The sequence below is a fragment of the Lampetra fluviatilis genome, chromosome 17, assembly GCF_964198595.1.
Source record: "Lampetra fluviatilis chromosome 17, kcLamFluv1.1, whole genome shotgun sequence".
NCBI classification, from domain to species: Eukaryota; Metazoa; Chordata; class Hyperoartia; order Petromyzontiformes; family Petromyzontidae; genus Lampetra; species Lampetra fluviatilis.
Window position 1 is genome coordinate 13,039,683 of NC_136291.1, and position 23,295 is coordinate 13,062,977.

The 23,295-nt window shown below is 50.5% G+C and overlaps 1 protein-coding gene across 1 annotated transcript; it reads right to left on the minus strand.

Annotated features, from left to right (window-relative positions):
- Positions 1 to 13,888: 13,888 nt before the first annotated feature.
- On the minus strand, positions 13,889 to 17,158 carry LOC144936751 (chymotrypsin B-like). The gene is made up of 7 exons (XM_078863874.1): positions 17,101 to 17,158; positions 15,741 to 15,844; positions 15,489 to 15,568; positions 15,288 to 15,369; positions 14,949 to 15,129; positions 14,620 to 14,759; positions 13,889 to 14,135 (listed from the first exon to the last, which is right to left on the minus strand). Exons 1-7 carry the CDS (start codon positions 17,150 to 17,152, stop codon positions 13,974 to 13,976), a joined length of 801 nt encoding a protein of 266 aa, XP_078720000.1. The 5' UTR covers positions 17,153 to 17,158; the 3' UTR covers positions 13,889 to 13,973.
- Positions 17,159 to 23,295: the final 6,137 nt, after the last annotated feature.

A 23,295-nucleotide genomic window follows, 5' to 3' on the forward strand; every position in this document is an offset into this window, starting at 1 on the left:
GGCATCAAAGTCTTGCTTCTCAGCATCATAGCTTTCCAAGGCCCGTTGTGTCAGCCTGACTTCTCTTTGGGGCCTTGAACTCCCTTGATTCTTTTGAGGCAGGATTGGAGGTCCTGGATTGGTTAAATCACTTGTATCAGCATCTCTCCCTGCTGAACTGTGGCTTAATGTAGACTCACTGCAGAGCTGGCTGCTTGAGAGTTCTAAGCCTGAGGAGCTGGCTGGTTGACAGCTCCAAGAAGAATGTAATTTTTACTGTCACGGCCTCGATGTGCGCTGCGTTGCACCAAGTAGTTTACCTGGCATTCAATACATTTTCAGAGCCAGGGTGAAAATCCGACTCCAACGTATTTAATGAATAGAGCGAAGTAAAACTGATGGATTAAAACACAGCACAAAATACAGCATCTGTTAATAATTACAATATCAACACAATGAATGAACACTGCAGAATCATAACATTGTCTTAGATAACATGAATCTCAACAATAGGTCCTCGTTGGACCAGGCACCTACATTAGCACTGCATAACTCTACAGCAACAGAATAAGCGACTGTGTTAAATAAGGTAAATTTGTGTAATCACCATACTGCAGCCTAAATGTACAGTGCTGCATATAACACTTAACTGTGGATGAGATACTTCTTCATCCTTGCTCTCAAGATTGCATTAAAGTTACATGGGCACAAGTCTGGCACGACTTATCCAACTACAAATAACATTTACGATAATGCAAGTGGCAGGCTTCGTTGTTAACTAGGCCTCTTATTTATCATAACAATTTACAGCATTATAAAGGCATTTACAGCATTATAATAGCAATCCTAACATTATAACAGCATTCCCAGTATTATAAATATACTTACGACCTTACAGACAATGCTTCTTAAAGTCCCACAATGAACAGATGCACCTGTCTTCACTGAATCTAACTCAGCGGTCTGAGACTGCAAGTTGTTCCTGAGCCCAGAAGTCTTGACTGAGACTGTAAGCTGCTCCGACGTGAGGCCCGGAAGAATTTCCAGAGTCAAGACCCAATTGTGATTGTTTAGTTGTGTTTTGTTTTGTTCAAGTTTTATTGGTAAAAGTCGGTTCTTCATTTCGGTTGACCTGTGCTGAGGAATTGCGCACTAAGAGTGATGTGGTGTAGTCTACAATTGTGACGTTGTGCAGTGCCTTGTTGGAGTACAGTTTGGTGTAGTTGGAGTTGAGGCAGTGGCGGCTCCTGCAAAATCTCTCAGGGGGGGCAAATGTCTGGATGATTGATAAGGATAAGGTCCACCCATGCAATGGATAAATTATCAGCTTAAGCATGTAAAGGCAACTTCACTTCTTTAATATTAATGAAAAATAAAGTGACTCTTACAATACATCTTGGTTTGAAGCTTTCGTGACTGCAAGGAATCATATTCTTAGGTTTTTTCGGTAAAGTCACGTAGGTAAAACATCAAAATTAATGAAAATAAAATAAAATAAAACAAAAAACACGACGTTTCGGAGGCAACACAAGTCTCCGTCATCAGGTGGGACCGTCACAGCCGAATTAGCTGCATCAAGTGAGGCAATGATTCAAGATGTAATCCCATATAAGCAAGTTGAAGGGGGGAGGAGAGGGGGGGGGCTCATCAGAATGTGGTAGCCAATGAATGGAACTTATCGGGAGGGAGGGGGGGCGGGGCTCAAAGACAGCACGGAGTGCTAAGTACAACGTATCGGGAGGGGGAGGGGGCCAAAAAAGAAGAACGACGGCTTGGACGCGGTTGCTGCTACACACGCCAACACAATGGACAGAGAGGGGGAGGGGAGGCCTGATACACATGATAGACAAAAGAACGAAAATGCCCATGTTTATACCAATGCTGGCTGAACAATGAAGAGAGTACTGTTAAACAACTGGGGATGTTAACACTCGGTAAAGTAAAGTAAAACAGTGCCTGTCAGATAAGATGGTCCAAAAAAGTGTAATTAAGTCTTTTTTGCGTGGTTGATAACATCTTTCCAATGATTACTAAGTTTGTACCCATCATCACGGTTGAAATTATGTCTGTGTTTGTATATTTGTATGGCTTCGTGTACAAACCTTTGATGGTAGCCGGGAGGTTTGCAGAGAACCTTGGTCTCGGAAAAGACAATTTCATGAGAGCCCACCGTATTGTAGCAATGATCGGCAACGGCAGAAGAATCAGTGCTGGCGTGTTTCAGATCTGACTTGTGCTCGCGGACACGATCAGAAACATGACGTTTCGTTTCTCCAATGTAGAAATCACCACAAATGCAACTCAATTTGTAGACTCCAGGATACTGTAAGTCAGGAACGACATCCTTCACAGATGGAATCAGATCACGGATTTTATGCACTGTACTGAATCGGACTTGGATCTTATGTTTGTGTAATAATTTTCCGGAGACGGATTCGGAATCGGTCCTCTTTATTTTCACTTGACGGTACACTTGCTCCCACACGCTCCGTTGCTGGCAGGCAACGTAGCGGCAGCGGACTCCCACCAGCTCCCACCGCGCACGTGGCACCCGGAGCCCCGTACGCGCTTGGCTCTCGCCCCCGTTCAGTTCCCAGACTCTCTCCCGATCCTTCCTCTCTCTCCCTCTTAATCCCTTCGTCACGTGGTCCTCCCAGCCAATCCTTCATGGACAATCTCGACCGTTCTCGATGGTTCCCTGTCAATCCCGGGACCACGCCTCTTACCCGGATCCCCATTGGCTGGGGCCCCAATTGGCTGGGCCAATCACTCCTGCTGACATGCCGTGATCACGCCGGCCCCACACTCCGTATCTCAACCCTTATTGGCTACAAGCAGGACCGGCAAGCCAATCCCCCACGTGAACCCACGATAGCTGTTATTACATCACCCCCCCCCCCCCCCCGGTGAAAAAAATAGCCGTCTCGGCTGGGAAAGGGTGATAAACCAATTCCGAAACATATTATTAGGGCACCCAGGTGCGTTTAACGATATAAGGGTGAACCGGCGTCCCTGCGCCTACAACATATAAAAAGTCACCCATACAACAAAATCACGACATACATTAGGGCGCCCCTGCAGCGCAGTAACAACAGGGAATTAAACGAATGATCAAACGTTAACGAAACGGGAAAGATTTCGACCGCGTACGCGATGCGGGACCCCCTCCGCTCCCAGCGCCTGATCCCTTTGCTTCCGGATGGACAGGAGGTGGTAGGCTTGAAGAAGAAGTAGGTTGTGGATGCTTGGTCACGTCCAGGTCAGGTCTCCTTGGAGGGGGGGCGGCTGGGGCCACCTCAGCCCTCAGAACCTGTTCATCTGTAGGAGGCACAACACAGTCCCCCTTGGGATCAATGGGTGTGGCAAGCGGCGTGGTCGGCTCGACGGAACCCGGCAGGTCAACTAATGGGGATGAAGGGCCGACACGCGCGTCAGCATAGGGTTTGAGCCGTGAGGAGTGGACGTACCACCGGCGATTTTCATACTGAACACGGATACTCTGCAAGTTCCGAACATCTATTAGTGTTACAGGCCCCCGCCACGGCCTGTGCAGTTTGGGGGATGTGCCCGCCGGTACCTGGGGGCAGTGGAGCCACGCCCGGTCCCCCACTGACCAAGACATGTGCGTATGCGATCGACGCGCATAACGTTCGTTCCTCGCCTGAGCACGGGCTGTCGCACACCGGGCAGCCTCTCGCGCCTCCGTCACTCATTCAAGCGAGTCACGCACGTGGTCAGGCAAGGAACGGAACGGCCGTTTGCTTGGCTCACCCAATTGCACGTCGATGGGTGGAACATTTTCACGGCCATACATCAAAAAGAATGGTGAGTATCCCGTGGATGTGTGCGGAACCATGCGGTAAGCCGCTAAGACGCCTGGTATGTGCAGGTCCCAATCGGTTTGCTTTTCACTGACCGTGTGACAAAGCATAGCCGAGAGGGTGCGGTTAAATCGTTCCACCATACCATCTGTTTGTGGGTGGTAAGGAGAAGTGCGAATTTTCTTCGTACCCAACGCGTCACAAACTTCCTTAAGCAATTTGGAAGAGAAATTCCGCCCCTGATCTGTGAGCAGCCTTTCAGGTGCCCCCTTATCCATGACATACCCGTTCAAGAAAGCGTCAGTAATGGATGCTGCCGTCTGGTCGGGTAGGGGCCAGGCCATCGGCCATCGAGAAAAATATTCCACCCCGACGAGAAGGTATTTATTGCCCCTCGCCGACGGGGGAAACGGGCCCAGAATATCGAGCGCGACCAATTCGTTAATGCGGGACACCTCAATGGAACGTAACGGTGGTACATAGGGGTTACGAGGCGGCTTCCTCTTTGCACAGTCCTGGCATGAGCGAATAAAGTCATTGACGTCTGTTGTCATACCGGCCCAAAAGAAATCCTTCTGCAGTGCGGCCAAAGTCTTTTGGACGCCGAGGTGCATCAATTTATCAGCGTGCAGAGCACGAAGCAGGTCGTAGCGAAGTGAAGTAGGCACGACCAAGCGTGGTCGATCAGACAACCCGTCAGTACACATTAACAATCCCGACTTGCCTCGGATCATCTGCCATTTCCAACCCGCCAATCGAGATTTTTGTTTCTCTATCAATTTCCGTAGTGGAGACAGCGAGGCATCAGCCTCCTGCTCACGTAGCCAAACCGCGTGCGGTAACCGCAAGATATCATCCGTGTCCACCGACCCTTGCTGGTCGTCCTCCTTCGCTTCCGCCCCTGCATCGTCATCCGCTATCGCCCCCATAACCGGACAAGGCGAAGCGGCCGGTGCCGCACAGCGGCGCGTGCCCGTCAGGCAAGCGCACGGAGGAAGGAGCGGCAGCCTTGAGAGCGCGTCAGCGTTCGCATGACGGGCCCCCTTTCTGTATGTAATATCAAAGGAAAATTCCTGTAACGATTCCAGCCACCTGGCCAATTGGCCTGACGGTTGATCTAATTTCAAGGAGTATTGTAAAGCCGCATGATCTGAGCGAACTAGGAATTTCCGTCCATACAGGTACGGCCGGTACAAACGGACAAAGTGAACAATTGCCAAAAGTTCCCGTCTTGTCACACAATAGCGTGTTTCCGCAGGGGACAAAACCCGGCTGCCGTACGCCACTACTCGCTCTACCCCGTCCTTACGTTGCGACAAAACGGCCCCAATGCCGATATCACTAGCGTCCGTATCGAGGATGAACGGCTGTGAGAAATCTAGGTAATCCAGCGTTGGCGCCGTGGCGAGGTGGTTCCGAAGTGCCATAAAAGATTTTTCCTCTTCCGCTCCCCATTGAAACCTTTGATTTTTGCCAGTCAGAACATGTAATGGCTTTGCCAACGTCGCAAAATTTTTAACGAAGCGGCGATAATAGGAAGCGAAGCCAATAAACCGCCGAACATCTCCCACCGAAGTGGGTGTGGGCCACTCTCGTACGCATTTCGTTTTCAGAGGGTCAGTGGATACGCCGTCCGAACTGACGATATGACCCAAGTAGCGGACAGAGTGTTGCAGAAGGTGGCATTTTTTAGGTTTAAATTTAAGGTCAGCCGTACGCATTCTTTGAAAAACCGCCTCTAGACGTTGGAGGTGTTCTTCGAACGTGCGGCTGAAAACAATTATATCGTCAAGATATATGAGGCACGTTTCCCACTGCAGTCCAGTCAGCACCAATTCCATGAGCCGCTGAAACGTCGCCGGTGCCGCATTCAAGCCCATAGGCAACCGATTAAATTCAAAGAGACCTTGCGGCGTGCGGAATGCCGTTTTTGTTTTCGACTCATCGTCGAGGGGAAGCTGCCAGAACCCCGAGGACAAGTCAAGGGTAGAAAAAAACTTAGCACCCGATAAAGCGTCCAACGAATCATCCATCCTCGGTAAGGGGTATGCATCCGCCACCGAAATTTTGTTTAACCGGCGGAAATCAACACAAAATCTTGTACCGCCATCTTTCTTCTTTACCAGAACGACGGGCGCGGCCCAGGGGCTGTTGGACGGCGAAATGATGTCCGCCGCCAACAATTCATTTACCGCTCCGCGCACGTGATCCCTTTCCACCGGGCTCATGCGATGAGGGTGCATAGAGATGGGAGGCGTCGCACCGGTGTCAATATGGTGCGACAAAAGCGACGTGCGGCCGAGGTCCAAATCATTTTTACTGAAAACATCAGTGTACTGTATCAATAATGAACGCAGGGCGTTCCTTTGTTCGTTCAAGAAGGAAGAATTTTCTCCGCACAAATCTGCGATCCAACGTTCTTGAGAGCGATCGTGTGGGGGCCTACCAGCGGGCATTCGTGCGCGCGGCGCTGCGTCGCAAGAGGCGAAGTCGGTAGTGGCGTGAGCCAACACCGACTCCTCTGGAACAATAACGCGGTCAGGTCTCCCATTTAACACCTGTATAAAAGGTGCTTGACCCGGTCGCACGATCGTTTGCGCCGCCGCTAAAGAAAATGATTTAGATGCCGAATTAGATGGGGATAGCAGCACGCCTTCTGCACCCTTCCCCATTCGAAGGGGTTTACGGTAACGCAACGGTATCAACATCTGTGCTCCCGGCGGTACTTCTACCGTAGCAGCAACAACGGCAGTGACTGCGTTACCTGTAGGCGCGCTGTCCAACAAGGAAGGCAGGAACGCCATACGACGACCCCCCGGCATTTCTAAACAGTCCTGGTCGACTCGTATTTTCAGCGGCATCCGACGCAGGAAATCAGTACCGAGTAAGCATGGAACAGCTAGCGAGCGAGAGATTAACACAGGTCCTGCGGCGGTAATATTACCGATAGCGATGCTCACATCCACAGGGCCACAGATACCCATGCTTCCCCCATTCGCGGCGACACACGCATCATTAACCCTACGTATCTGCGACGCAGGGATGGACAACAGATGGAAAATAACATCAGAAATGATGGTGGCCGACGCGCCCGTGTCCACCAAGATGCGCACGTCAACGCCGTCGATGGTACCTCGTACCGTCGACGAGCCCGAAGCCGCAGCTACCACCCTGCGAGCCAATTTTTTCCACTGCGTAGCAGAGCGCGTAACTGTAGCGGGGGAAGTAAATTTTTCTCAAGGAGTGTGAGAATGAGTGCGAATGGATGGGTGATGTGACAGGACCTGCCGGGTGTCCGATGTGTGCCGACTCGCCCGAGGTTGTTGCGGCTCCGCGGCAGGTGGAGGAGATGGAGGTCCCCTTGTCAGAGGAGGCGACAGCAGAGGCCGACAGCGGCAGTCACGGGCGAAATGGCCCCGTCTGCCGCACTTGAAGCAAGCCGCCGACGTCGGCCGGCGGTCGGACGACCCGGCCCTTGCACGCGGACGGCCCATGTAGTTGCCACGCTGGTCGCGCAGCCGCCGTCCCGGACTCTCGTGCGAAACAGCAGCAGCCAGCATGTCGTCGTCGCCCGAGTCGTCGGAGCAATGGACCACTAGTCGTGGAGACCACCCCAAAGGTGGCCCGTCGATCTCCGGTTTCCCCGTCCACGCCGCCATCTGGTCCCAACGCCTGATATTAAATTTTGCGTCCAGGCAGCGCGCCACCCATCGCGATGTAAGTGGTTCGTGGCCGCACACTGGCAGCGAAATCTTGAGTTCCTGAGCCAACTCCAGCATACGGGAGAGGATGAGAGGATCCAAATGGTCGGCCGTCGCGTCGGGGTAGGCAGCCATGGCCAGCGCCATCAATGCCCCACGATAGGCCAACGGCGATTCCTCCGATGCTCGGCGACGTAACATAAATTTTCTGGTGGCTGACGTCGGTGGGTCATAGAATTCCGCCATCTCCACGAACGCGTCCCGCAGTGTCTTCTTCTTGGCCGCCGGAATGGAACGGAAGACCCCCAGAGAAACATCGTCGAGCAGTGTAGGTAGCGCTTCCAGTGCTTCATCCTCCGTCCAATTGACGGATCTAAAAGCTGATTCAAAGCGCCATGTGAAAGCACTCCAATCACCTCCGGCGATGAATTCTTTGATTTGTGGAAGGCGATGTCCGCGGTGGCAAGCGCGCGCCGCGGGCGTCTCCGACTGGCGTTCCCGCTCTCCACCCGTATCAGACAAAATGGCGGCCGGTGGCCGCGTGGCGGTAGGCGCGCCCAAAATGGCGGCCGACGGCTCCGGCGCAGCTGCTCCACCCAGAATGACGGCGTCCTCCCGCGTAGCAGAAGGAATGGCGGACGCAGGTTACTTCACCGGACTCCTTCCCACGGCGTCCAGTTGATCGGCAATCTGGCGGCCCGCGGCTGGTGAGGATGCCACGGCGGTCACCAGACTAAGCAGAATGGCGCGTAATGATTCGATCTGCTCCGCCATCAGCCGCCACTCGTCTTTTGTTCCTGCAGTGGTTGCATCTGCCCTCGGTCGACGCTGAGAGACGTCGAGAGGTACATCTTCAACAGGCGGCATAGGGGCTGTAGCTCCCAACAGCTCATCTTCATCCATCTCGACTTCCTCCTCCGATAGAGGCACAGGCAGGTTCTTTTTTCTGGGGTGCTTGGACATCTTGACGATCGTCCAAACAGTCACAGAAGTACTTCTGACACCAATGTAATAATTCTCCGGAGACGGATTCGGAATCGGTCCTCTTTATTTTCACTTGACGGTACACTTGCTCCCACACGCTCCGTTGCTGGCAGGCAACGTAGCGGCAGCGGACTCCCACCAGCTCCCACCGCGCACGTGGCACCCGGAGCCCCGTACGCGCGTGGCTCTCGCCCCCGTTCAGTTCCCAGACTCTCTCCCGATCCTTCCTCTCTCTCCCTCTTAATCCCTTCGTCACGTGGTCCTCCCAGCCAATCCTTCATGGACAATCTCGACCGTTCTCGATGGTTCCCTGTCAATCCCGGGACCACGCCTCTTACCCGGATCCCCATTGGCTGGGGCCCCAATTGGCTGGGCCAATCACTCCTGCTGACATGCCGTGATCACGCCGGCCCCACACTCCCTATCTCAACCCTTATTGGCTACAAGCAGGACCGGCAAGCCAATCCCCCACGTGAACCCACGATAGCTGTTATTACATTTGTTTAGAATTTTGGAGATCTTTTTGGTCACGCCTGCTGTGTATGGTAACGTGATGGTTTTGGTCAGAGTTTCATGTGGCTGTTTCTGTGTGGTGGGAGAGACAGCTTGGCGGATAGTACGGTCAGAGTATCCGTTCATCCTGAGGGCCCGATGTACATGTCTTAATTCACCGGTCAGGTGGTGTTTGTCAGAAATGCCATGGGCTCTGTGGTATAGCGTTTTGATGAGAGAATTCTTTTGAGATGGGTGGTGGTGGGAATCCGGTTTCAAGTAGGAATCTGTGTGGGTGGCTTTCCTGTAGACAGAATGTCCCAAGGATCCGTCAGGCCTCCTCTCAAACAGAATATCCAAGAATGGTAGTTTACCGTCTTTCTCCACTTCCATGGTGAATCTGATGGATGGGTGTCTAGAATTGATGTGGTCCAAGAAGTGGTTCAATGCTGGGAGGCCATGTGGCCAGATGACGAAAGTGTCATCCACATACCTTTTCCACAGGGAAGGACGCAGGGTGGATGTCTGGATGGCGTCTGATTCAAACTTTTCCATGAACATGTTGGCTATAACTGGTGACAAAGGGGAGCCCATAGGGGTACCCTCATTCTGTTTGTAGAAGGTGCCATTCCAGGTAAAATAGGTGTTGGTGAGGCAATGCCTAACCAGCGCAGGTGCATCAGAATTCAATCCATGTTGGACTAAGTCCTCAATTATTGTTAGGGTGTCCGGTACTGGAACTTTGGTAAACAAAGATACTACATCAAAGCTGACGAGGATGTCATCAGGAGATAGTACCATGTCTTTAACCATAGAGACTAATTGGGTTGAGTTGAGTACTGCTGAAGAGGTCTTGCCTGTGAAAGGGAGCAGAGTATCTGATAGAAAACGGGCTAGTTTGTACGTAGGAGAGTTTATCGTCGACACAATGGGTCGTAGCGGGGTGCCTACCTTATGGATTTTGGGAAGACCATAGAGTCTGGGAGGTCTTGCCGCCGATGGTTTTAGAGAGGGACGTTTGCTTGGTTCGATTAGGGAAGTCGAACTCGTGATGATACTGTTGGTTTTCGTCGTTAGGCTTTTAGTGGGATCGTTTTTAATTTTGGAGTAACTCCCATCATTAAGAAGGTCCAGGATTTTGTTGTTGTATGAATCTTTATCCATGATGACCGTGGCATTGCCCTTGTCTGCCGAGAGGATGACTATATCATCTCTCTTTTTTAGGTCTGCGAGTTCAGAGCGTTCGTTTTTGCTGATGTTACTAGTGGGTTTCTTAGCATTCTTAAGAATAGTAGCTATTTCAGCTCGTGCTACATCCGCATGGATGTGTCCTATGCCTCTGAGGGCTACATCAATCTGAGAAATCATATCCTCTACTGGTATATATTTAGGGGTGACGGCGAAATTTAGTCCTTTGGCCAGTACCGTTTTTAGAGTGTCAGAAATTGGGATGTTACTGTGATTAATCACGGTTTTGTTAACATCCAGCTTTGCGATGTGTGGCTCTGGTTTCTTCTTAGATAGGAGGTTGAATTTAGAAATCAGGTTAGCTTTGCATTTGGCTGACATTGAGTCAGCAGAAGCAGAAGTCATGTTATCAACGTGGTTCCAATCAGAAGGTGACATTTTTTGTGTTAAGCCGTCGTTCTTTTTTTTTTGGCCCCGCCACCCCCCTCCCCCTCCCGATGCGTTGTACTTAGCACTCCGTGCTGTCTTTGAGCCCCGCCCCCCCTCCCTCCCGATACGTTCCATTCATTGGCTACCACATTCTGATGAGCTCCCCCCCCCCTCTCCTCTTCCCCTCAACTTGCTTATAAGGGATTACATCTTGAATCATTGCCTCACTTGATGCAGCTAATTTGGCTGTGACGGTCCCACCTGATGATGGAGACTTGTGTTGCCTCCGAAACGTCGTGTTTTTTGCTTTATTTTATTTTATTTTCATTAATTTTGATGTTTTACCTACGTGACTTTACAGAAAAAACCTAAGAATACAATACATCTTGTTTGTTTCTATACTCACTATTAAAACAAACCACTCAAGTTTCTTTTATTAAAGATTCCACTAGGTGGCAACAAATTATATTGTTGGATGAAACGTGCTTACGTGTGATGACGTAGGCACCTATGATGACGTAAGCACGTTAGGGCGAGCCCTCCTGGAAGCCATAGAGAATGCATTGCAGCGCCCCCGTTCGAAAAAAAACATCTTTGAATGTAAGTCTATGGGACCACTCGGGGCGGTTCTCAGCTGGAGGGAAATCGCCCAAAAAGAGGCGGTACTCCACAGAACGTAGCATGACGCTGATTGGACTATATCCAGAGGCACAGTGACGGCTAGCGTGACTCTGTGGTTGAATGACATTGGTGGTGCGTCGCCCAATCGCCCTAATGAAGAAACCGCCCCTGAGTTGAGGGTGTAGTTTAGTGGTGTAATTATCAAGTCAATTGGTCTGATGAGTATGTATTAACGATGAGGCTGGTGGCAGGTGAGTGGTGGGTGATGTCTACTGAATTCAGGAGTTTAGAGTGTCTAAATGTCAGCAGAGTAGTGTAGTGTCTACCAAGTAGTTAGGTGTCAGTTGTATATGGTGAGGGTCAAGTGGATGACTGGTGAATGGTGTCATGGGAGTATTGGGGGTGTTTCGTGAGCGTTAGATGTCAGGTGAGCATCCCGCACCTCCGATTAGCACGGTTAGCTATGTACGATGTAAATGCGCCCTGATCTTCCATACTAAGTTTTACTCTTTTAAGTCTGTCGCAAGCTGACTCAGACTCAAGGATGGATCCAGAACATATGCAAGTAACCGGTCTTTGGACCAAAGACCCCAAAACAGCACAATGTGTGTGCGTGGGTACAGTAGATCACCATGAGCTGTGAATTGTAGAGTGCATCGTCTGGGGTCCATTGAGGCGAGAATACATTGCTCAGTGAGATAAGACAGAGCGGATTGGTGCAGCATCTTGTAAAATAGTAAGCAACGTTTATTTTTGTTTATAAATTCTATATTTTATAGCCACTCTAAGTCGTCTCATATCGAGGTCGTTATCATATTAAAATTTCCGCGTCCGAACTATCTGGTGAGCCGTAGCATTGAACACTTGCCAGAGTGAACGTAGATGCACAGTGCTAGAACAGCAAAATATGCTGTTGCAATCGTCCATGCGACTGATGATGAATGCATGGAGAAGCATCCTCGCTATTTCTTTAATCAATGCACGATGGATGGTGCGCAATTGTCGAAGCTGATAGAATCATTGACCAGTGAAAATCCTGATGTGAGCAGCGAACATCAGGTGAGTAGTGTCCGGTGGGTGAGAGTGCCCAACAGAGGAGAGATGGAGTCAATAGCAGAGAATAGTTGAGAGAAGACGACTGAGCCGATGGAGAATATAACGCATCTGTAGGACAGGCTGCCCTCTCATTTTAGAACGTAACTATAATTGTTATTTGGGGTTCACCCTTTTTCAATCATACACACATTGGTTTTCTATCACCCCCAATGCCCCCTACTCGCCTCTCATGTGAAAAACTTATGGAAAAATAACTTTCAAGGTTGCCAGGTTAAAAACCCATGTGGAGAGGTTTGGTGGTGAGCACTATTTCACTGTGTGCGTGGGTGTTTGTGGGATGACGGGCAGTCATCATCCCGCTGCTCTGGGCTTTCGCCCTGTTGCCGCACACCCTGCTGGCATCAGAAGGGCTCCCCTTTATGTTGTACCAGCCTCACTGCCGCGACCATAGGTGCTGTGTCCTTGCAGCCCGGCCGGCCTTGCTATATGTTATAGTAACAAAGTGCTGTAATGAATTAGCGTTCGATGGGGTCGCGCTTAGCGAGATCTGCCTGGTAATACATACAGGCAGATCTCGCTAAGCGCGACCCCGTACAACGCTAATACGTCCAAGCACTCTTTGTCCTGGATATTTTTTTACAAAAATGAAGAAATTATAAAAATCCTTACGAGTCAGAACACGCAGGAAATGTGTCAGTTCATATGGACGCCTAAATGGCAAACCATTCACGTTCAAGTGACTTTGTTAGGGGCCAGCTCCGCGCTGGCAATTACATGTCGGGGGCGAGTTATGGGCATGAGTGTCGCAATGCGAAAAATGAATAGAGATGGGGGTGTAAAAAAAGGTGAAATTGAAAAATCAAGAGTGTACACACAAACACAAGAAATGGAGAGTAACTCAGCATCCTTTAGCATAATAACAAGGGTGGAAATCATGTATATTTAGTTAAAGAGGGAGGGGTTGATCATTTCAGACAGAAATGCAACTTCCATGAACTTTATTGTCGAACGTGGTTTTTCCAAATATGGCATTTTCCAAGAACTTTACCCCTGCGTTCGACGATGTCTGCCTGTATGATTGTACTCGGTGTTAAGCTAATCTTGAAGTTGAAATTTTGAAGTTTTGTTCACGTTACGATTAGAGTTTAATTGCAGTGATATGACAGAGTTTATTACATGTAACATACTCCATGGGTTTCCAAACTCTAGTCCAATCATGACGACGTCATCCTCTTTTAAAAAAAGCTTCAGATGTGCACGTAAAGCAATGTATAAATGAATGAATAATATACATGAGTATAAATTTAGAATTGCAATTGGGAAGGTCGACTAGCTTGTTGGAATATTAGCTATGTTACTGTTGTAAAAAAAATCTGCGGTTTATATTATATGATATGTTTAGATTACATTTCCTATTTTTTTAACTCGTATTCCTTAAACTGCCTACAAATGGAATACGCGATCTCACCCAAAAAAAACCTGTATTATGGATGATATTGGTCGCGAAAGCCTACGTGTTAAACCAAAACAAGTCAAGGATGAAATAGATCAAACTTTTTGGGAAAAAATATTGGTCAACAATTTTATTAATGATACAACATGTCATCAACAAATTGATTCGTACAATATCCAAGGTCTTCACAATCACGAATCCAATGCGACCAATTGAAAGCAATTACTGAATCGTTGCCCATCGGTGTGTCTAGTTGGCAGCCATGGTCTGGTCCATCCAGCTTCGCAGGGCGGTGACGCGCGCGTACACGGCCGGCATGCTGGTAGAGCACGAGCTGCTGCCCCACGACACGATCCCCACGAGGTTCCACACGCCGTTCTTCTCGCACACCAGGGGGCCGCCAGAGTCGCCCTGGAGAGAAGACACGCAAGGTGCATAACCACAAGCATATTAGAAAGAACTTCGATTTCGAGACAGAATAAAGTAAAATAAAACCGTCCTTCCCATATTTGATGACAATTTTGTTGTGTTGAAATACACTTCACTTATATGGTGGTGCAGGTCTGCAATCATTACACTTTTTTTTATAATGTATGTGCATTGTGCATGGTAATAATGAGCTGTCATCAATTTACATTAGATGATGAAATGTTAAATATATTGCCACTTAAAATTAAGTATTGAGGTATATATCGAAGTTCAATCCTATTAAATTGTCAACAACTACTTTCATCAATGGTTTACTTTCAAACATGTTACATTTTTACAAGATAGTCCCATAAACCCCACCATCCCTCATCCCTCAAATGATAATCGCCTACCTTCTGGTGTAGGCATTAAAACGCTGACTTCAGATACCACTTTAGCTACGTAATGGAAGGCCGTTAACGTTTACCATGCAGGAGCTGGCTCCAGCACCACCAGCGCAGATCATGACACTGGTGATGACGTTCACGGTGCCCCACTTCTGCTGGCAGGTGGGGGTAGGCACAATGGGCAGAGCGGTCTGCTGCAGGATGGGAGGCGTGTTGAAGGCTGTGAACGCACACATAGAAGAATGGCAAAATAACATAATAATGATTAGATCATCTCTTTAATAATATTTCTTAATAACTATTTGGCACGAATTACTGTCAACGTTGTATAGGCCTACTAGCTGTAGGAAGTCTGAATGAATACCCTGCACAAAGTAAATTGTGTTAATTATTGGTCTTTGATGCTCACCAGAAGAGCGGACCTTGCCCCAGCCAGAGGTGACACACATCATATTATCAGCGAAGACATCCGAGGCGGCGGGCAGGCAGATGGGAGAGACACGGTCCACGATCTGAGCGGGCTGAGCCAACTTCAGCAACATGATGTCGTTGTTGATGTTGTAGGAGTCCCACTGCTGGTGAGTGATGGCCTGTGTGTGCAAACAGAACGAGATATTATAATACCTTAAACATTTGTTAAATTCAGGGTCTGATCAACACAATTGCTCTCAGTTGAACTTCATCCATTGCAATGTCTAGGAAGTTGCAGGGAATGTTCATGGGGTCAATTCATGGCTCGCAAGTTTACCTTAGAGACGACAAGAGACTGGATGTTCTCGGCGTTGGAGTTCCTGTCGTGCTCGCCCAGGACGACGCGGTCACGGGACGGGCTGCGGACGCATTTAAGAAAACCGAACATTTACTGATTAATAAAGATATTCTTCCTCGTTTTAAAGTCGTCAACAATGAGCGGTGCTATGCTGGTGCAGTGACTCCGGCATGCGCTTACTTGAACTCGCAGTGGGCAGCAGTCACCACCCACGAGGGGTCGATGAGGGAGCCACCGCAATAGTGCCATGTGGTGGAATCCTGTAGTGGCAAGACACGACAGAATTGGTGTCGTGTCGCACTCTGGGACACGCGTAGCACACCTCACATACCAAACAGCAGTTCGTACAGGCCGACTTTCACTTGTGTCGTGGACACCGCGATACGGTTCATGTCAATGTGGACTCATGATATACTAACATTGAGCACTCACCTGCAGGGACACCTGCCAGGGCCAGGAGCCCGACACCGCATTCTCGCCGTTGACGATGCGAGAGTAGCCGGTGATGACCGGCTTGATGGCCGGGACACCGCACCCTGTGATGTATAAAGAACACGGTCATTGATCGTAACATTACAGAGGCTCCTTGAATGATTTACCTACAAAGCTAGTGTGATGGAGCTATGTAAATATCGTTGCAGCATTAGACTATGAGAGAAGTCAACAGTTTGGTGGGGAATTAATCCACCAGTGGATAGATCATTGCCCATGATTACATACATACAATATAAAATAATTATAGTTAGACAGCAGTTTGAGCTATGTGTATAAAAACTATAGTGCAGGCGGTCCCCTTGTTATGGAAGACCCGACTTCCGAAATCCGACTTTACGTAAAAAAAATGTAATACTGTATGCATAAATGTTTGCATTAGTTATGTAAGCGCAAATGGTGCAGCGTGGTGAGGTTGCGGATGAATACAGAGGGTGAGGGGTAAAGTTTTGAGTTACGCTGTTATATTGGTACCCTGAGTAGACTACCCGTCACATAGTCTCTTTTCCTTTGTAGCATTACGTAATTGTTTGTTTTCAATGCTTCGTGGTATTCGTAAACAATTAGACACAGTCCAGTGTATGTTCCATTCGTTGAATTATGGGCAGTGTTACGGTAGATATTAGATCAAATGAAAACATCATAGGAAGTGTAGAGCGTATGTACAGCGATACGATACAGGTAGCGATAGAAAATGGATGACAGCGTTATACCGTACAATACTCAGAGAAAACGGTAGGGGAGGCACAACTTTTCCAGATATTGGATTTTATCGTTGATTTGAGGGGGAAATTGTTTAGTTTCCGACGTAACAAATTCGGGTTACGGATGTTTCTCAGGAACCTAACCCTTCTGTAACCCTGGTACTGCTTGTCTACACAATCTTGATAGTTTAAAAGTACAGATCTTTTGAGTTTCATCCCAAGGAAAAATGTATGTACATCTTCCCCAGCTGTCATATCAATTGGGGGATTTATTCATGTATTTCGTTAAAGTATTGTGGTAAATTATGAGTACACCATGTCTTGGTTTATCGACAAAAAATGACCCAGGGTTCAGTGAATCCCTCACTATGGCGTAGATGTTCAAATGGTTCTCTCGCATGATGATTTATGAATAAAAAAATAGCTGGCGTATCTTTAAGAGCCTCTATAATTAGTTTTCTTATAAAGGCCTTATACAGGAATTCAATTTAAGCCTTAACGCGTAGATTTCTTATCCTACCACGCTGCGTGCGACTCCCATTTTACGTTGTGAGTGTTTGAGTTCAACAGGTGTGCAATGGCAGTAGAGTCCTTACCGAAGGCGGCGCCGATGAAGGCGAAGCAGGAGACGAGCCAGAAGAGAGACATTGCTACTGTGGTAGACGGTGCTGGCCTCCTGCTGTTGGGAAGCCCCTTTTATACAGAAAATCTGTCGCGTGGCAGCGAGTTTAAACCTTTATTGTTAAACTTTATTTAGAATTCTAGCGGTTGGCCTTGCCCTTGGATAAGCATTGGAGTACTCGTGCCACATGCCACTAATCTATATCTTCCCATGAACAATCAATATTGCGAAGGTCGGCTGAAAAACACACATAGCGATATGGAGCAACACATTTATTTCACACAGTTTGGTTTAAACATGCCATTTTGTAAATGGGTGTTCAACCAATATTAAATTGTGTTGAAGTTAAAGACAGTTGTTTTGTAAAGACCAGCGTTTGAATAAATAACAACAGGTAAAAAGGGATTTTCCAAACTTCATTACATATTTTGTTAGAGTGAGGGTTAACCTTAACCAAATTTTGAGGATTATCAGAGTTAAAACTTGGTCAGCATTAATTCAAATGAATTGTACAATTTGAATTACATATGTGAAATATGGATAATTTAGGTGAGTAATGCGAAGTGCATGATGCACGGGAGATGTGGCCTTATGCCACGTGTGGAAGCCCGACCTCGCCTGAAAAAAGCGTGCGAGGTGCAATCTTTTGCAGTGTTGGAGAGAAGACGACCAGGGCTGCGGAGTCTGCTGAGGCCCGAGCAGCCGATAAGTGATGGATGGGAATGTTAGTGATGTTATTTATACTTAGGAGGGAATGTTTTGAAATATTTTTGGATGCAAAGAGAAAAACACGGATACAAGAACAAGTTTAAAACAATATTGTACTAAAGCAAGTGTGCACAAACGAGCCATGCATCGGGCCATAACCCTTCAATACATTTTCAAAGGTTATCAAATATTTCAGGGCAGATATTTGCTTTACATTTGATAATTTAGGCTACAGATAAAGTGGTTAACCAGTTACTCGATTTCAAATTGCAAAATGTGTGATTCGGTGATATCCGTGCCATGGCCGCGGAGCAACTCCGCAAGCGCCCCGACTCCCACCCTGAGCACATGCACACACGCAGCACACACATGTAATATCCCAGCCGGGGATCGCCTGGCACAACGGGTTTTCATCCGAAGAGCCCATAAGTGGGAAGGCCCACAGTTTCCCGGTGCCAGGAGATTGGCCGACCATCCCAGGACAAATCACATTGCGGCGCCCCTAAATTGGCTTAAAATTGTATGGGCGCACAAAGGTTCACCGAGCCAGCCACAATGAGTCATGCACGACATCGGGGAGGGGTTGGGGTTAAATATTAGGCGCCCAGAGCAACCGATGAGGTCAGGGGATCCCAGCGCCACAGACCAAGTACACACTAGCCGGGTGTGTATTCGCCAGCTGGACGCCCTTCCAGATTAATGAGTACGGGTGCAGAGACAATGGGTTGAAAAATAACGTAACGTAATGCTCCATGTAAGGCAAGAGAAACGGTTCAAAACACAGATAGGCTCATGATTGGCTGCGCCGGATGATGTAGCTCTGGATTTCAAAAGTCAAGGGGATAAAAAGGGGCGCAAAAAATGGTTCAAGAGATCTCATCTTCAACAGCCTGGTCGCTAAGACCCCCCCCCTGCCGTCCTGCCTCCTCGAGCCGCTTGCAGCATCTGTGTGATGCCAGCGAATGCTGCTACAAGGCATTGATAGGCAAGGTTTTTTCGTCATCCTCCCTCCAACTCTCACAGCGTCCATGCGACGCCGTGAGTACAGCTGCGAGGTACATGATAGAGCGTGTGAAAGTTTGGGAACTTGGATCGCAGTAGGCTAGGCTCTGCTCACAGAATATTCCCTCCGGGCAGTGCAGGGTTTGTGCCGTGAATAAACGTTAGCACAGAGAGAGTGAGAGCAGAGCTGCAGCACAAGCACTCATTAATAATCGCTTACATGTGTAGGGGTGTTAGAGAGAGAGCCCGTTATGCATGGCAGCTTATGGAAAACAAACACAGTGGGCGAGGCTACGTGAGTGCACGGGGAGGTGCTCTCTACGACGTCCGCGCCAGGCACCCCGGGGGGGCCCCACCCCTCAGCGGGGGGTTGGGTATAAAAGGGGATGTATCGGAGGGCTCGGGGTTCTTGTTAAGCTAACCAGTGAAGACTGAAGACGTCTTAGCTAGAGCCCTGGACTCCCCTGGTTCGCCGTCCTTATCAGGGCCGAACAGGACCGAGCCAGCGGCGTGGTCCTGAGATCCAGAGCCGGTGCTCTTGTCAGCGCTGGTCTGGGACTCAGGGTACCGGGCCCGACTTACCAGTGTCGGGCCAGATAGCCTCCCCTAGCCCGTTAGAGGAGGACTAGGAGGCAGGCTAGGAAGTAGCTAGCGCGTGTATCCCCAGCTAGCCGGGTGAGGGGGCCGACACCCCCTCTAGTGTTGTATGCCAGAACCGTGCTGTGTGAATAAAACCCGTGTGCCTCCAACTCCGGCGTCCAAGAGTCGTGAACTCTATTACATCTGGTGTCAGAAGTAAAGATCTACGAACATGGACACGCGCCGGACAGCTCGAGTCAGGGTACCGGAGGGGGAGGACACCGTTGCAGCCGGGGAGCCCGGGACGGCTGAAGAAAACACGGAGCAGTCAGGGTCGAATGCGTCCACACCGCAGCAACAGGAGAATGGAGAGCCGTCGACAGAGGGGCTGAGGCAGGCGCACGCTAAGCTGGCGGAGCTGTTGTACGCCGCTGCCGCCATGCTGGACCAGATCACACAGCTGGGGGCTGCTGGACCGCCACGGGGCGAAGGCAGCCGGCGACCACAGCGCCTTCCCGCCATTTCGACGGAGCGCCACTTTGAAAATCCCGCCATTGCCGCAGCTGCTGTTGAGGGCATGGCCGGGTTGAGCATCGAGTCCAACGGTGGGCATACAGTACCTGCCGCGTCATCACCAACGGACGGCACGTCAACACGGGTGCGACCGGCGATGCCATCGGTTGTTCGAGCCGCGGCACAGCCGGGTGGGGGAGACGGAGCCGCGGCACAGCCGGGTGGGGGAGACGGAGCCGCGGCACAGCCGGGTGGGGGAGACGGAGCCGTGGCACAGCCGGGTGGGGGAGACGGAGTCGCGGCACAGCCGGGTGGGGGAGACGGAGCCGCGCCACAGCCGGGTGGGGGAGATGGAGTCGCGGCACAGCCGGGTGGGGGAGACGGGGGAGTGCGACCTTCCGCGGCAGTCGCTGCGTTACATCAGCGGCTACCTCCACTCAAAGAATTTGTGGGCGGGGAAGGCGACTGAGGCGGCTTCCAGCGGCGCTTCCTCGCTCACCAGGAAATGGCGCAGTGGACGGACGCCGAGGCTCTCCGCGCGCTGCCGGCACTCCTCGACAGCGACGCCCTTGCCACTCTAACATCGGCACCGAAGGAGAGGCGCTCCACGCTGCAGACGGCGATGCAGCTGCTGGCTGCGGTCTACGGTCCGCCGTCGGACTGTCGCCAACTCTTTTACAATCGCCAGCGGGGGGCAAAGGAGTCACCCCTGGCGTACCGCACAAGCCTCCTGGCACTGGCGAAGGCGGCCTTTCCACGGATGGACATCGAAGGTGTCGACGCCATGGTCACGGAAAAGATACTCCTGCTGGCGGACGACTTGGATATCGTCATCGTCGCACAAGACGACGCGGAGATGTGCTCCCTCCAAGTGGCACGACTCCTCCACGCAAACCTGCTCGCACAACGACGGAAGGCCAGCAAGGCGGCGAGCGGGCGTGCCGTGGCTGCAGCCACCCTCCCGGCGGAAGAGATTTGTGCCATCGACCATCAACGGCAGCAGGGAGCGGGAGTACGGGCGGACCGGGGCGGTTCGGGCCATCTCGACCATCCATCGTCTTCGCCAGCGCTCCCGCGCTGTTACAACTGCGGCATCCGGGGCCATGTCGCCTCGGGGTGCCGCTCTCTTCGGCAGCAGGGGAAGACACCTCGACGGGACGCCGGCCCTCTTCCCAAGCTCCGTCATCATAACCCGGCGAGTCGCGGCACCCCTCATGTTTGGCCCACGCACACGCCCGTCACACACTCAAACACTGCAGCGAATGGGGGGTCGATATCGCGCACCATCGCACCAACACGCACCACTCTGGGTACTCATATCGAACCCAGCCAGTGGTCCGTGTTGGCCCATCGTGTTGTAGCTGCATCATCGGGGTCGTCTGCCGTTGTGGGGCACATCGACGGGGTTGAGGTGCGCATCCTGGTCAATACGGGAGCATCGGCAACCATTATTTCGGAATTGATTTACAATATTCTCCCTGTCCAGAGCCGTCCTTTGATGCCCGTTACCGTGCCATTCTATGCTGCTAATGGGGGCTCACTTGGCATCATTGGACAAATTCGAGCCAAAATTTGTATCGGGGATATTAAATTGTCTGGGCCGATTTTTGTTTCCTCCTCGCTGGCGGTTCCGTGCCTGCTGGGGACGGACTTCCTGGCCAAAATGCCGATTAGGATATTAATCGACCAGGGATGCATTGAGCTCCCATCGGGCCGACGCATGGCGTTTCTGCCATCCCCCGTTACGAATCGGACGGCGTTCGCGACGGTGCCGGCGTTCGTAGATAGAATGGTGCGCGTTCCTCCGGGGGCACAAATGTTGATTCCTTTGAAACTTTGGCGGCCCTTCGCTAAGGGCATTGGGGCCCAGGGGGTTCTGCTGGGGCCGTCTAGGGCCGGGGTTAGTGGACCTCATTTACTTCCGGCCCAGACCATAGTAAGAGGGGACGGAGACCCCTTCATCGCGGTCCTCAATGTGGGCTCGCAGACGGTGGTGGTCCCACAGGGGACCGTGCTTGCTCACGCAACGCCGGTGCCCTGTGAGAAACCCGTCGCGAATCACGTGAGCGCTGTCCCTGCGCCGCGACCACATTCGGACAGCGATGAAGGGTGGCTCGAGGCGCTTTGTGCGGGATCGACGGACCTGTCAAATTCAGAGCGTCAACAGCTTAAACCACTACTGCGGGAATTTTCCGACGTTTTCAGTCGGGACAAATACGATTTGGGCTGCACTCATCTGCTGCGTCACCATATTGATACGGGTGACAGCGCGCCAATACACCAGAATCCTTTTCGGTTAAGTCCCGCCGAAAAGGACCATGTCAAATCGGCTGTTGATGACATGTTAGCCGCCGACATCATTTCTCCTTCCACCAGCCCTTGGGGAGCGCCGATCGTCCTAGTTAAGAAACAGGACGGCTCGTTGCGGTTTTGCATTGATTTTCGGCGCCTTAACAAAATTTTGGTGGCCGACGCATACCCGCTCCCACGGATGGACGAATCGCTTGACGCCTTGGCGGGAGCGCGATTCTTCTCCACATTGGATTTACTTTCGGGATTCTGGCAGCTTCCTCTGGACGATGATTCAAAGCCTAAAACTGCTTTCCGTACACCGCACGGCCTGTTCCAATTCAACCGGTTGCCGATGGGACTCCACTCAGCGCCGGCAACTTTCCAGCGTTTGATGGAATTAGTTTTGGCTGGATTGCAATGGGACTCGTGCTTGATTTATTTGGATGACATTATCGTCTTTAGTAAAACATTTGACGAACATCTCCAGAGGTTGCGGGCGGTTTTCCAAAAGATGTGGGCTGCTAATTTGAAATTCAAACCCCAAAAATGTCATCTGTTACGCGAATCGGTGCGTTATTTGGGACACATCGTGGGACGCTCAGGTATTGCTACCGATCCCGCCAAAACGCAGTGCGTCAGCTCCTGGCCGACTCCCACCTCGGTGGGAGAGGTCAGGAGTTTCATTGGCTTCGCGTCCTATTACCGACGGTTTGTCGCGGATTTTGTGACGATTGCGAAACCCCTACATGCTTTAACGTCAAAAGGGGTTCAGTTCCACTGGGGACAGGAGGAGGAGGCTGCTTTCCGCTCCCTTCGGGACGCTCTGGTGAAAGCTCCTCCCTTGGTTTACCCCGATTTTTCTAAGCCCTTTTTGCTTGACACCGATGCGAGCAACACGGGTATTGGGGGCGTGCTTTCCCAGGTGGTTGACGGCGTGGAACGGGTGGTCGCGTACGGTAGTCGGTTGTTGTCTCCTGCGGAGCAAACATATTGTGTCACCCGTCGGGAACTGTTGGCAATTGTCTATTTCATCCAACAGTATCGCCCATATCTGTAGGTCGGCATTTTCACCGTC